General features: G+C 35.9%; 2 protein-coding genes across 2 annotated transcripts; both read left to right on the top strand.

The window, feature by feature from the left end:
• The first annotated feature begins 1,974 nt into the window (after positions 1–1,974).
• Positions 1,975–3,540, top strand: LOC109181292. The gene is made up of 3 exons (XM_019331044.1): positions 1,975–2,189; positions 2,319–3,139; positions 3,206–3,540. The coding sequence occupies exons 1-3, from the start codon at positions 1,975–1,977 to the stop codon at positions 3,538–3,540; spliced, it is 1,371 nt and encodes a 456-aa protein (XP_019186589.1).
• A 4,303-nt stretch (positions 3,541–7,843) lies between these two features.
• LOC109182336 (nicotianamine synthase-like) lies at positions 7,844–8,850 on the top strand. Its single transcript, XM_019332487.1, has one exon. It carries the CDS (start codon positions 7,880–7,882, stop codon positions 8,843–8,845), a length of 966 nt encoding a protein of 321 aa, XP_019188032.1. The 5' UTR covers positions 7,844–7,879; the 3' UTR covers positions 8,846–8,850.
• The last annotated feature ends 3,865 nt before the right edge of the window (positions 8,851–12,715 follow it).

Here is a 12,715-nt window from a genome sequence, read left to right as displayed (position 1 = left end):
TATTATTATTATTATTATTATTATTATTATTATTATTTACTTCTGAATGTTCATTATTTGGGATATTATTAAATAATGGACTTTGTTAGGAACATTGTATTAGGATTTTGATGATACCAATGTAATGTAGAAAGTAGACCCCTAACTGTTAGCTTTTTCAATCGCTACTTTCGTTCTAGACGAGAGTTGCCATAACTCCCCTGTAATTCGTGTTAAGCTAGACAAACACACGAAAATGAGTTATGTCTAGTTGATAGGGTCTCCAAGACGAAAGAAGACACAAGGCATGCTAGACAAACACACGAAAATGAGTTATGTCTAGTTGATAGGGTCTCCAAGATGAAAGAAGACACAAGGCATGATAGACAACAACGAGATTTAATAAGGAGTTGTCAACTACCTCGAAAGGACAGATGTTTTTAAAGACATATCTCACCAAGCATTCCCTCTCCTCAACAACGAGAAGAATGTTTTGTCTGTCTGATTTGACAACATCCTAGGAACATAAGGACCTCAACATGTGGGACACGTTTACCAAGGAGCATTAAATGAAGATGTACCATCTCCTGGAGCTAAAGGACAAAACCCTAATGCCTTCCATACCTTCAACGGCTACATGGTACAACCTCATTAATGGAGCATTTAATGCATGAAGCTCCCCGGTCCTTATCCACTGGATAAAAGGTTCGAAAATTTCATCTCCCTCCAACGGATGAATTTTCATCACCTATATAAACCCACCTTCATCAACTAAGAAGGTGCTGGTTCTATTCACTTGATCCATATATGCAAAAGCTCTTAAAACGCTCTCAGCTCTCTCAAGCTTTTGTGAACCAGTGTTAAGGTGCTAAGATATTTGAAAAAGATTCTTTGGCCATCATCTTACACCTTAAAGAAGTCTTGCCATTTGTACGAAGCAATCATCTCACACAGTCAAGACTTCATCAAGTTGGAGAAATCAGAAATCATTTTCTACCAACCTCAACTCTGGAGAAGAAGTTGATAGAGGCGGAGTAAACTCGAGGAGTTGAAAAACCTACGAAGGCTGTCCGGCTTAGTGATCAAGGAAGTCTTTGTGTAATTGTACTAACGAGTGATAGTGCAATCCTTCCATAAGTTGTGGAAGAAGAGTGGAGTAGGCAACGTTAGCCGAACTACTATAAAATCTCTCGTCTCTCTATCTTTTTACCTACACTTTTCATTTCTGCATCATATCGACCTCATTACTGTTACTGAAAGTTTTCTTTACAATATAAACTCGTGCAAAGCAAACTATCGAATTTGACATTTCCGCTGCGCCAAAACACCGAAAGGTGGTTTTTAGGGCAAAACACGAAAAGAGTCTATTTACCCCCCCCCCCCCCTCCCCTCCCCCTCTACACTCTCACTACACTCTATTGGGACCAACAAGTGGTATCAGAGCCAAATACCTTGAACGGTAAAGGCTTTGCATTTACTGCCTGGTAGATCCCCTATCAAAATTCTGAAAAACTGCATATTTTTCAGCTCTGCACGAACTTTTGCAAAATGGAAAAGGATCATGCTAACCGCTCTAAGCAGCTCGTTTTTAGTCTTGCTAAATTTGATGACTGGAAGATAAGAATGCAGGCACTTCTCTGCTAACTACATGACGAAATGTGGGACGTCATAACAACTGGACCAATTACAGTTATGATGGCGAACACACAAGCGGCAGCTCAAGGAGCCGGTGCTGAGCAAATGATATCGAAGCCAAAAGATTCATACACCTCGGAAGAAAGGACAAGAGCAAACCTGGACAACGTAGCACGAAATATCCTCTACAACTCCCTTAATGACTCCTTGTTCCCAAGTGTCCGAAAGTGCAAGAATGCCATGGAAATATGGAATGTTCTGATGGAACTAGGAGAAGGGGATGAGCAGGAGAAAGACAACAAACTAACTGTAGCTATGAAGAAGTTTGAAGATTTCAAAATGCTTCCAAATGAGACAATCATGGACATGGAGCTGAGATTCACCAGACTCATGGGAGATCTGACAGATCTCGGGAAGGAACTGACTGAGAAAGAAAGGAATCTGAAGATCCTTCGTGGCCTGCCAAAATCTTGGGAAATGAAGGTCATTGCAATGAGGGACAATCGAGACATGAAAACAACGAGCACGACCAAGATCTTTAGTGATCTCAAAGCATATGAGTTCGAACATGAACCGTAAGATGCCGAAGAATCAGAAACAAGAAATATTGCTCTCGTGGCCAACCAATCAGCATCAACATCCAACAGGTCGAAATCTAACTCTTGTGATTTTTTATCTGATGAACAATATGCACTATTTGCCAGGAAACTGAAAAGGTTCATGAGGAAGAACAACTTTCAAGATTCTCACCGTTCGGGTCACCGAAAGCAACACGAAAGTTCTCTTCAAACCTCAAAGGCAGAAACCACGGACTCGCAATTGTTGTGCTACAATTGTCGAAAACCAGGGCACTTCAAGGCCAATTGTCCTCATCCAATAGTGAGCAAGCATCAAGATAGCAACACTACTAAAAGCCCATCCAAGGAGACTGGAGAAAGATACAAAAGAAATGACAAGCCAGAATCATCAGGCTCCAGAAACGAGAGAAGAAGGAAGGCAATGGTAGTGAACGAAACCTCTGACACAGTTGTGGCCGAAAGTAGCTCCTCAAGCTCGAGTTCAGATGATGAAAGTGCTGAAGAAGAAAAAGGACTACTATGCCTGTTCAGCCAGGAATCAGAAGATCTATGTCTTATGGCTGACGAAGATGAGGTAAACTCTCATTCATCTTCCTGCTATTCAGCTGAGTCAAGTTCTGTAGGGAGTCAAACCTCCAATGAATCAGTTACCGAAATGATGAGGAGGTTCAAAGTAATCAATAGCACATACTCCAAACTTAAGGAGGAGAACTCTCGGCTCATGATTAGCTACAATGCTCTAAGGCAAGTTCGAATTGAGAACATCATGCTAGCCATTGCTAAGGAGCAACTTGAGAAAAATGTTCTCGCTCTGAAGGAGCATTGCACAGCAAGAGAAAAGAGAGAGCAAGAACTGCTTGAAGTCTTGGACAAATTCAATAACTCATCCAATCTAATGGATCGAATGATGAATGACTCCAGACTGCCCGGGGAAAGAACGAGAATTGGTTTTGACCCCAGCTCCTCTTCACAAACCTGCTTGAACAAATCCACGAATGCATATTCACACGAAGGCTTTCAAGCTGCATTTGTTCAAGGTCCAACCCAGGTGTCTGAGCCAATGACAAAAGGTAACAACGATGCCATACCACAATCAACAAGCTTACCGAAAGGAAAGGCTGTCCAACGTATTGTGGATCCTCGAAATGAAAAATCTTACAAAGGCAATCCTAGACAAAAATATGTCAAAAGGAGTGGACCAAATGGAAATAGACAGAATCTACACCATAAGAAAGGTCAGCCTGCTAAGAATATTCAATCAAGGAAAGGGTCGAATGTTGACCAGAGGCAATATCGTCCTAAAACAACACGAGAGAATCCTGATCAAGGAAACCCGAAAAATGGATGAATCAGACAATCAGAAATCATTTTCTACCAGCCTCAACTCTGGAGAAGAAGTTGATAGAGGCGGAGTAATCTCGAGGAGTTGAAAAACCTACGAAGGCTGTCCGGCTTAGTGATCAAGGAAGTCTTTGTGTAATTGTACTAACGAGTGATAGTGCAATCCTTCCATAAGTTGTGGAAGTAGAGTGGAGTAGGCAACGTTAGTCGAACCACTATAAAATCTCTCGTCTCTCTATCTTTTTACCTACGCTTTTCATTTCTGCATCATATCGACCTCATTACTGTTACCGAAAGTTTTCTTTACAACATAAACTCGTGCAAAGCAAACTATCGAATTTGACATTTCCGCTGCGCCAAAACACCGAAAGGTGGTTTTTAGGGCAAAACACGAAAAGAGTCTATTCAACCCCCCCCCCCCCCCCCCCCCCCCCCTCTAGACTCTCACTACACTCTATTGGGACCAACAGACTTAAATACACAAAAAATAAATTTTTAATATAGTAAAAGTGAACATTTATCTTTGGTTAACAATTCAATGTGGACCATGGGTTCATAGTATAATTTGCCCTTATTTATAAGTTCAATCTTATTGGCTATGCTATTTAGTTAATCAGCTTGGTTGACCTGAGTGGCCGTGCACTCTCATCCCACCAATTTGGCTAGCACTTTGTTCCTTAATTGGCCGCCTCCTAGCCTGACCAAAAAAGGACTATGCTATTTAATTAGCTCAAAAGTCCATCAACCATTGATTCCACACACGAAACCACAAAGTACTTGACATTTTTAGATTAGATTAGGCACAGATTTAGGTTTCTAAACATATTTGAAGCTTGTAATCAAAGATTAAACAGTTCGATTCCAAGATTTACCATCCATTTTAATTTGAAGCTTGTAATCAAAGATTAAACAGTTCGATTCCAAGATTTACCATCCATTTAATTGATAAGTTCTATTTCCTATATCTCTATTTCCATTTTGCTCATTACATATTATTCTTGTGTTTCTTATGCTTATAATCATGAATAGTTAGTTTTAAGACTTTGATTTGGTTTGACTTCTTGCTATTGATGCCTATTTGAGTTCTATTGCATAAAGAGAATTTGTTGGGTGTTCTAGAGTCGGTTATCGTGTGAATTGGGTTTTGCATGTATATTGTGTATAATTGTTGGATCCCGATTATATGTTTGAACTTGGAGTGTGTTGCTATGAGAGTAGGGCATGTACACTAGCTAGACCTTCACACACTTAATGCCCGCTACGAGAGTATTTGGGTGTTAAGTAAAATAATTGCTTTGTGTTCTTGCTTGGGAAACTTTGGCTTGAATTACCACGGAAGTGGAGTCCAAGGTGAAGTTATAAGTTCAAATAGCTACAAGATTCGTATTTAATTGGGCACTTATGTATATCTCACATTCCTTATGCCTTGATTTAATTAATTTTTCATTATTGAAACCTTTATTTGACATCTTAGCTTGAATCAACACAGTCTGAGTGCATTCATGTTTATTTCTTGTTTCCATGTTTATATATGTTTGTCTTATTTTGTTTAGTCATTGACACTTCTCACTTGTTACGAATTGCTTAGCTTCTTGTTAATTTCCTTTTGCTAGTGCCTAGTTGTTTGTGATTGCATACTACGTATCATAACCATCAATCCTAGAGAACGCAAACTACGTGTGCTTCCCTTATCATGAGACAAAACAAAAGAAATAAAATAATCAATAAAGGAGTTCAAAAATATAGAAAAACTTATTTAATCTACAAAAAAAATATTAATTCCAAACTCTCCCGAGATGTAAGTTGTCTCTCAAAGCGTGGTGAAGTCCTCAAAGCGTGATTGAAGTTGGACGTCTCTTAGATATTGGGTTAAAAAGTTCCTTAAAAGGGTTAAAACACCGCTTAAATAGAAGTTTGGGATCATTAGCACACCCTCGACACAACTGCGTTAGATGGCGTGTCGAAATCTGCCAATTTTCTTGTTCCGGGTATGTCAAGGTGACATTGCCAAGACACGATCGTATCTTTGGGCGTGTTGAAATCTGCTATCATAATTTTTTTTTTATTGTTTTATCTTAATCTTTGAAAATTTTAATTTAAACATAAAAGTTGTAGATAGAGGATCTTATTAGCTTTCTGTTGATACTCGAATCACCTCAATTAGATTTTGTATGAAAGAAATATGCCTAAAATACTATTAGCATCTTGTAAAGATGTGTCCCTATGCATGTTGAAACCTGCCTAGCAGTTTAGCTTTGATTTTTCTTGAATCTATGCAATTTATAAAGATTCAAGTTCTAGAGGACTTTCTTAGCTTACCTACACACTTGAATCACCTAAATATGATTTATATGAGAGATATGACCAATACTCACAACATGTCACAAAGTATATATTTTGCTATTTTATCCAGAATTTCCTAAAAATCAAATATTAATGAACTAAGCACTATATTCCACAAAACTAAACGCGATACAAACAAAAACATTATAAACATGGTATTATAAATATGCTTTCTATTTTCTTAGCTAAATCATTAATTTCCTTTTTCTCAGTTCTAAAGAAAGCAAGGCATCCCTTGAAAAGTTTTAGTAATGCTTGTAACTTGTAAGCTGCTCATCTATAGGTGATGTGTTTAACCCGCAATTAATGATATTTAAAAATTATTTATGGTGTTGACTTACGTGGGAATTAAGGAATTATTTTTTTTTTGAAAGCTACTGGCTCTATTACATTGTAGTATGTGTTCATATATTTTCTCAACCTACTGAAACACAAAGAACTAATAACGCCTCCAATGAGGCTCGAACTCATAATCTTCCAAATGGAAGTCCAATCCGGATACCATTAGACCACATAGTCCTGGTGAATTAAGGAATTATTTAGTATGATGTATACAAACATTTCACTATGCAAAATAACTAAATAATTATTCGCCAACTAAATGCGAACAGGAGAGTGTGAACGCATAATTAAAAATAAGAATATACTTTTAACTTACACATCGAAAAGACTAAAGTAGAACAAATTATTATTATTGCATAGATTTGCATGCATGAGTCATGCCATTTTCTGATGAGCTACTTCTTTTGAATTTGTTGATTTCTGTAATTAATTTAATTTATTTTAATTAGGATAAAAACACGAGCAAGAATTCATCTCAATCATTTAATGCATCTTCGTGTGGTTGCCATTTGCCAACATTAAATTAGATGGAACAAAAACCAAAGGCACCTAATATATATATATAAATATATATATATATATATATATATATATATATATATATATATATATATATATATATATATATATATATATATATATATATATATTTATATATATATATATATATATATATATATATAAAAGAGCAATAATATTACCTTTCTTAAACTAATTTTTTTTTTACTACAATTATTATATAATATTCACTAATTGATAATTTGATACAACAGTGATTAACATAAGAAAAATTATTTACTTTTCTTAATTATTTACATACTAATTAAATACGGAAAGACATCTAATACATTAAAAAGACAGGTAATAATTTTTTTTATGGACATGTAATCTCAAACATTTTAAAATTTTTAATTACTTCGCCTTATTGCCTATTGGTAATCTCAAACATAATTCATCATTTTTTTTTTGAATTACTCATAATTCTTTAAAAGTAATATCTGTTCTACATATTTTTCAATCTTTTTCAGTTCAAAAAATCAATGCCCCGACCATCAGGGCTTGATCATATTCCTGCCCATTTGAAATGATAACAGTTGTACCATCACATGCACTACATAATAGTTGATGCAACATTATTGCATAGATCGTGGTACACACGGCTGTGTGGACCACAGTCCAAAACGACGCATTGTAAATTATTCTAACTCATAAAATACATTTTCTAACTCATAAAAAGCATAAAATATATTAATCGAACTCATAAAATGCATTATCTTACCCAGAAGGTTCATTATTCTAACACATAAAGTACATTATTTTAACATATAAAATACATTATTCTAATTCATAAAATACATTATTTTATCTCAGAAAATTCATTATTCTAACAAAAATGGATGCAGCAGACATCGTAATTGGCTAAAGAATTTTTTTTTTAACATCAAAACAACGTCGTTTTGAGGCGTGGTCCACGGAGTAACTTTGCCTAGCTAATAAACATAATCAATCATTATTTAATTAATAATCTTCTTCAAAATCATTTAATATAATGGATATTCCTTAGCTTGGCCCCACAAGCAGCATCAATAAATAGAGACCTGTGGAGGTCTCAGGTCCTATAGTAATTTAACCTCGATCATAGTTTGAGTCAGCTTGCTAGCATGGGTTGCAAGAACAGCCAAGAGCTTGTACAAAAAATCTTTGAATTGTATGATGAGATTTCAAGGTTGGAGAACCTTAAACCCTCCAAAGATGTAAACATGCTCTTCACAAACCTAGTCCATATCTGCATCCCTCCAAACCCTATAGATGTCTCTAAACTTTGCTCCAAAATCCAAGATATGAGGTCAAACCTCATAAGGCTGTGTGGTGAAGCTGAGGGCCTTCTTGAATCCCATTACTCCACTATTCTTGCTTCTCTCCCTCACCCCCTCCAAAACCTTTCCCTTTTCCCTTACTTCGACAATTACCTTAAACTAAGCCTCCTCGAGTTTGATCTTCTGAGCAGGCATTGCGGCGTCGCCCCGCCGCGTCGTCTCGCGTTTGTCGGGTCCGGCCCCTTGCCGCTCTCGTCGATAGTCCTGGCCACGTGCCACCTCACGGCCACGGATTTCCACAACTACGACATTGATCCCGCGGCGAACGCCATGGCGGCGCGGTTGGTGGGGTCGGACCCCGGTCTCTCCGGGCGCATGTTCTTCCACACCGCGGACATCATGGGCGTTACGTGCGAGTTGAAGGAGTACGATGTGGTGTTCCTGGCGGCGCTGGTGGGTATGGATAAGGAGGAAAAGGGGCGAGCCGTAGACCACTTGGCTAAGTACATGGCTCCCGGGTCGCTCCTTGTGGTTCGGAGCGCCCACGGGGCTCGGGCCTTCCTTTACCCTGTGGTGGAGCCTCGTGATCTCCGAGGATTCGAGGTTCTTACGGTGTACCATCCGACGGATGATGTTGTTAACTCCGTGATCGTGGCGAGGAAGATGGCGCTGCCGGTTTATAATTCCTGCTATGATCAAGGGGGGGTGCTCCCAAGCAAATGTTCTTGTGCTGAGATTCACGCCTTCAACCCACTCAATAAGTTGAGCATGATTGAAGAATTTTCACTCGATCAAGAACAACTTTCTTGAAGGAATTGAAGTGGATCCTAGTCCTCTGCATGTCAACTGTTTAACCTTAATTGGTCTCAGTTTCATACAACACTTGTACGTGTTCCATAGTTCCATCCTATTTGTGGTTCCCCTTTCAATATTTGTACTAGTTTCTCGTCCTATTTGTGTAATCGTGTCCCCCTTTCCTTATAATAAGTTGCAATTGATCACAATCAATTTCAAGAATAACCCGCTAAGCCACTGAATTACTGTGATTTACAACTTTTCAAAAAGTATATATGTTGGGTTGGAGTGTGGGGACCCTTAAAATTTGGAATTCAATCTTTTGAGAGATCAGATTGAATTGAAGAGAAATGCCATGACCCATTGTGTATTCAATAGTTATTGCGTGGATCGTGACCACCGTAAAAAAATGACGTCGTTTTGTTTAATTTTATTTTTTTGCGCGCCCAACTGTAATATACATTTTTATAACTCAAAATGTACATTATTATAAAACATAATGTTCATTATTCTAAATCATAATGTACATTATTTTAAAACATAATGTATATTATATTACCCCGGATTATCATTAATTATTCTAATACGTAATGTACATTATTTTAAAACACAATGTATATTATTTTAATATATAATGTAAATTATTTTTACTCATAATATTCACGAAGATACTTTGAATCGTGCTCTACACAGCAGTGTGGACTATAATTTGACTTGTGTATGTATAAATTTTGTTGAATGCTTAAAGAGACCCAGTATGTACTTAATTATTATATTTATCATTTGGATAATTGGGTGCAAAATCTTCAATTCCTTTTCTTCACCCCTACTTCATTCCCTATACATGTTTTTGCAGTGTATACTTTTTTGAACACTATTGACTGTATTACAAGGTAGTACCTATTTTATACTTTCTCTAACTATTGTAGCACAAAGAGTCAATTTTCCACCATCGAAGTTCAAGGTGCCATCTGAGCACAAGGTGCTTGGCTTTTGCACTGTATACTTAATATCTCGTTATTAAAAACTTTTGCCCTGTTTAAATAAACTATACTTTATTAAAAACATTTGAGTTCAATTAAGAATTAGAAAAATGACCGTCACACCTTAAAATTTGTTCTTGATGATTTCATGAAATTGAATGATTTGTGTGTACGAATTTGAAATTTATTGGATCAAATAGATTAGTCATGTCTTGTGTTGGACAATACTTGGACCTACTTGAAGATATTGCAATTGTTAATTTTTCCATGGATAGGGCTCTTTGCGCTGTGATTTTTTATCTAAAAATTATGTGTGTGCAGTTAACATATTATATGCTTTCAGTTAATAAATCATGTACCTGTAAATAAATTAAATAAATAAATAAATAAATAAATAAATAAATAAATATATATATATATATATATATATATATATATATATATATATATATATATATATAATATTAATTATATATTATGTGCCTACATTTAACATATTATGTGCGTATAGTTAACATATTATAAGGAAATTAACAAGATGCTAAGCAATTCGTAACAAGTGGGGAGTGTCTATGACTAAACAAAATAAAACAAACATATATAAACATGGAAATAAGAAATAAACACGAAATGCACTCAGACTTGGTTGATTCAAGTTAAGATGTCAAATAAAAGATTCAATAATAGAAAATTAAATCAAGGCATAGGGAATGTGAGATGCACATAAGTGTCCAAATACTACCCTCGTAGCTATTTGAACTTACATCTTCACCTTGGAGTCCACTTCCGTGGTAATTCAAGCCAAAGTTGCCTAAGCAAGAACGCAAAACAATTATTCTCCTTAATACCCAAATACTCTCGTAATGGGCATTAAGTGTGTGAATGTGTGGCTAGTGTACAAGCTCTACTCTCATAGCAACAAATACACTCCAAGTTCAAGCATATAGTCGGGATCCAACAATTATACACAATATCCATACAAAAGCCAATTCACACGATAAACCCTAGAACACCCAACAAATATCCATACAATTTTTTGTGACTTTAATTTTGCCGAAAAATTTAATGGCAGGACCAAATGTGATATAATTTGAATAGTCATACCCCTAATCTGAAAATCTTAATAGTCAAGGACCAAATGTGATACAATTTGAATAGTCATGAACTTAATTTAAAAATTTTAAAAGTTAAGGATCAAAATTTATACATGTATTATAGTCGAGGGACTAAAAATGATATTTTCTCTATATATTATAGATACACAACACACACACCCACACACACACATACATATCAAGTTCGGCCCAAGAAGAGATGTCCACGTAGATGGGCTCGGAGAGCAAGGCACGAGAGTGACAGCTGCCCTGGTGGGGCAAGAAGGACCCTCTAGGCCAACCATCGAGAACGACCTTTGCTGTCCATCTCAGGCCAGAGCGCGGGGGAGGGGGGCGCAAATTATGCTGGGCCGGTTGCAAAAACGACGTCGTTTTGACTATAGCATTTTTTTGTGCATAATTTGAATTATATATCCACAAATTCATAACTATATATCCACAGTGAATGAATAACACAAAATCCAGAATGAATAAGCTAAATATCCACAATGAATGAACTAAGTATCCACAATGAATTAACTAAATATCCACAATGAATGAACTAAATATTCATAAATTCATAACTATATATCCACAAATTCATAACTATATATCCACAAATTTATAACTATATATCCACAATAATTCATAACTATATATCCACAATAATGCTGTTGAGGGGAATCGAAACTGATTTTTTTTTTTTAAATGGGACGCTCGTTTTTAGTCAAAACGACATCGTTTTGGAACTGTGTGCACCATGCATGGTGCACACGGTTGCACAGCATAACTATTGGAGAGGGCAATCTATATCCTACACCACGGTGCGCGTTGCACTGTGCACCCAGATGCAAAACGACGTCGTTTTATTTATTTATTTATTTTTTTTCTGAAATTTCTCGCCCCAGTGAATGACAGTTATTTTTTCTTTAAAAAAAACCCCTGTTCAAAAATGTACATAATGTTATACTAGAATACACATAATTGTATACACGAATGTACATAATTATATAACAAAATATACATCCTCTTTTTAAAAGATAATACACATAATCTAACATAATACATAATACACATAAACTTTTAACATAATACACATCAACGCTTAACATAATACACACAAATTTTCTGATTCGGATGTACATAATTGTATAAAAAGAATATACATAATTGTATAAAAAATGTACATAACTGTATGAACAAATACACATAATTGTATGAACAAATACACATAATTGTGTGAACAAATACACATAATCACAGTAACTTCCTACCGCGCCTCCCAAAACGACGTCGTTTTGGGAGGCGCGCGGCGCACAGTGTTACGCGCGCCGTGGTGTAGGATATAACGATTGATTGATTGGAGGGGGAGGGTCAAATGGGCCATGACTTAGTCTCAAGACCCACCATATTTTTAAGGGGTTAGTTGATGGGATTAGTTTATATAATTCATTATCATGTTCTCTTATTAAAATCCTTGTAATGTATAAACGCTTATTCATGAAATCTTCTAGCAAAAAGTTTTGTCTTATTCCTAAATTTTTACTCATCAAAGGCCATCAAAATGTAAAATTTGAAACTATTTGTAATTTAAAAAAAAAAAAAAAACACACACACACAAGTATAAGTTAATTATTGATGTAGTTTATTATACCAATACAAATTTTATTCCTTTTATAACTTAACAATGCTGTTCCTAGATTTGATTGGATTTAGCTAGTGTCCATTAAACGTTTGATTATAACTGCATTTTATTTTTATAACCATAGTGGTTGAAAGGAGGGCAGACCATAAAAAGATTCACTCAA

The sequence above is a fragment of the Ipomoea nil genome, unplaced genomic scaffold, assembly GCF_001879475.1.
Source record: "Ipomoea nil cultivar Tokyo-kokei standard unplaced genomic scaffold, Asagao_1.1 scaffold1043, whole genome shotgun sequence".
Taxonomy (NCBI): domain Eukaryota; kingdom Viridiplantae; phylum Streptophyta; class Magnoliopsida; order Solanales; family Convolvulaceae; genus Ipomoea; species Ipomoea nil.
The sequence above is the reverse complement of the archived record's forward strand: the minus strand, read 5'-3'. Positions and strand labels throughout refer to the sequence as shown.

Bases quoted from the DNA above. Each gene is read 5' to 3' on its own strand.
- LOC109181292 (XM_019331044.1), top strand. From the start codon at position 1,975: ATGGACATGGAGCTGAGATTCACCAGACTCATGGGAGATCTGACAGAT. The intron at 2,190-2,318 runs GTAAGATGCCGA...ACTATTTGCCAG, and splicing joins TATGAGTTCGAACATGAACC to GAAACTGAAAAGGTTCATGA. The intron at 3,140-3,205 runs GTTTTGACCCCA...ATTCACACGAAG, and splicing joins CGGGGAAAGAACGAGAATTG to GCTTTCAAGCTGCATTTGTT.
- LOC109182336 (XM_019332487.1), top strand. From the start codon at position 7,880: ATGGGTTGCAAGAACAGCCAAGAGCTTGTACAAAAAATCTTTGAATTG.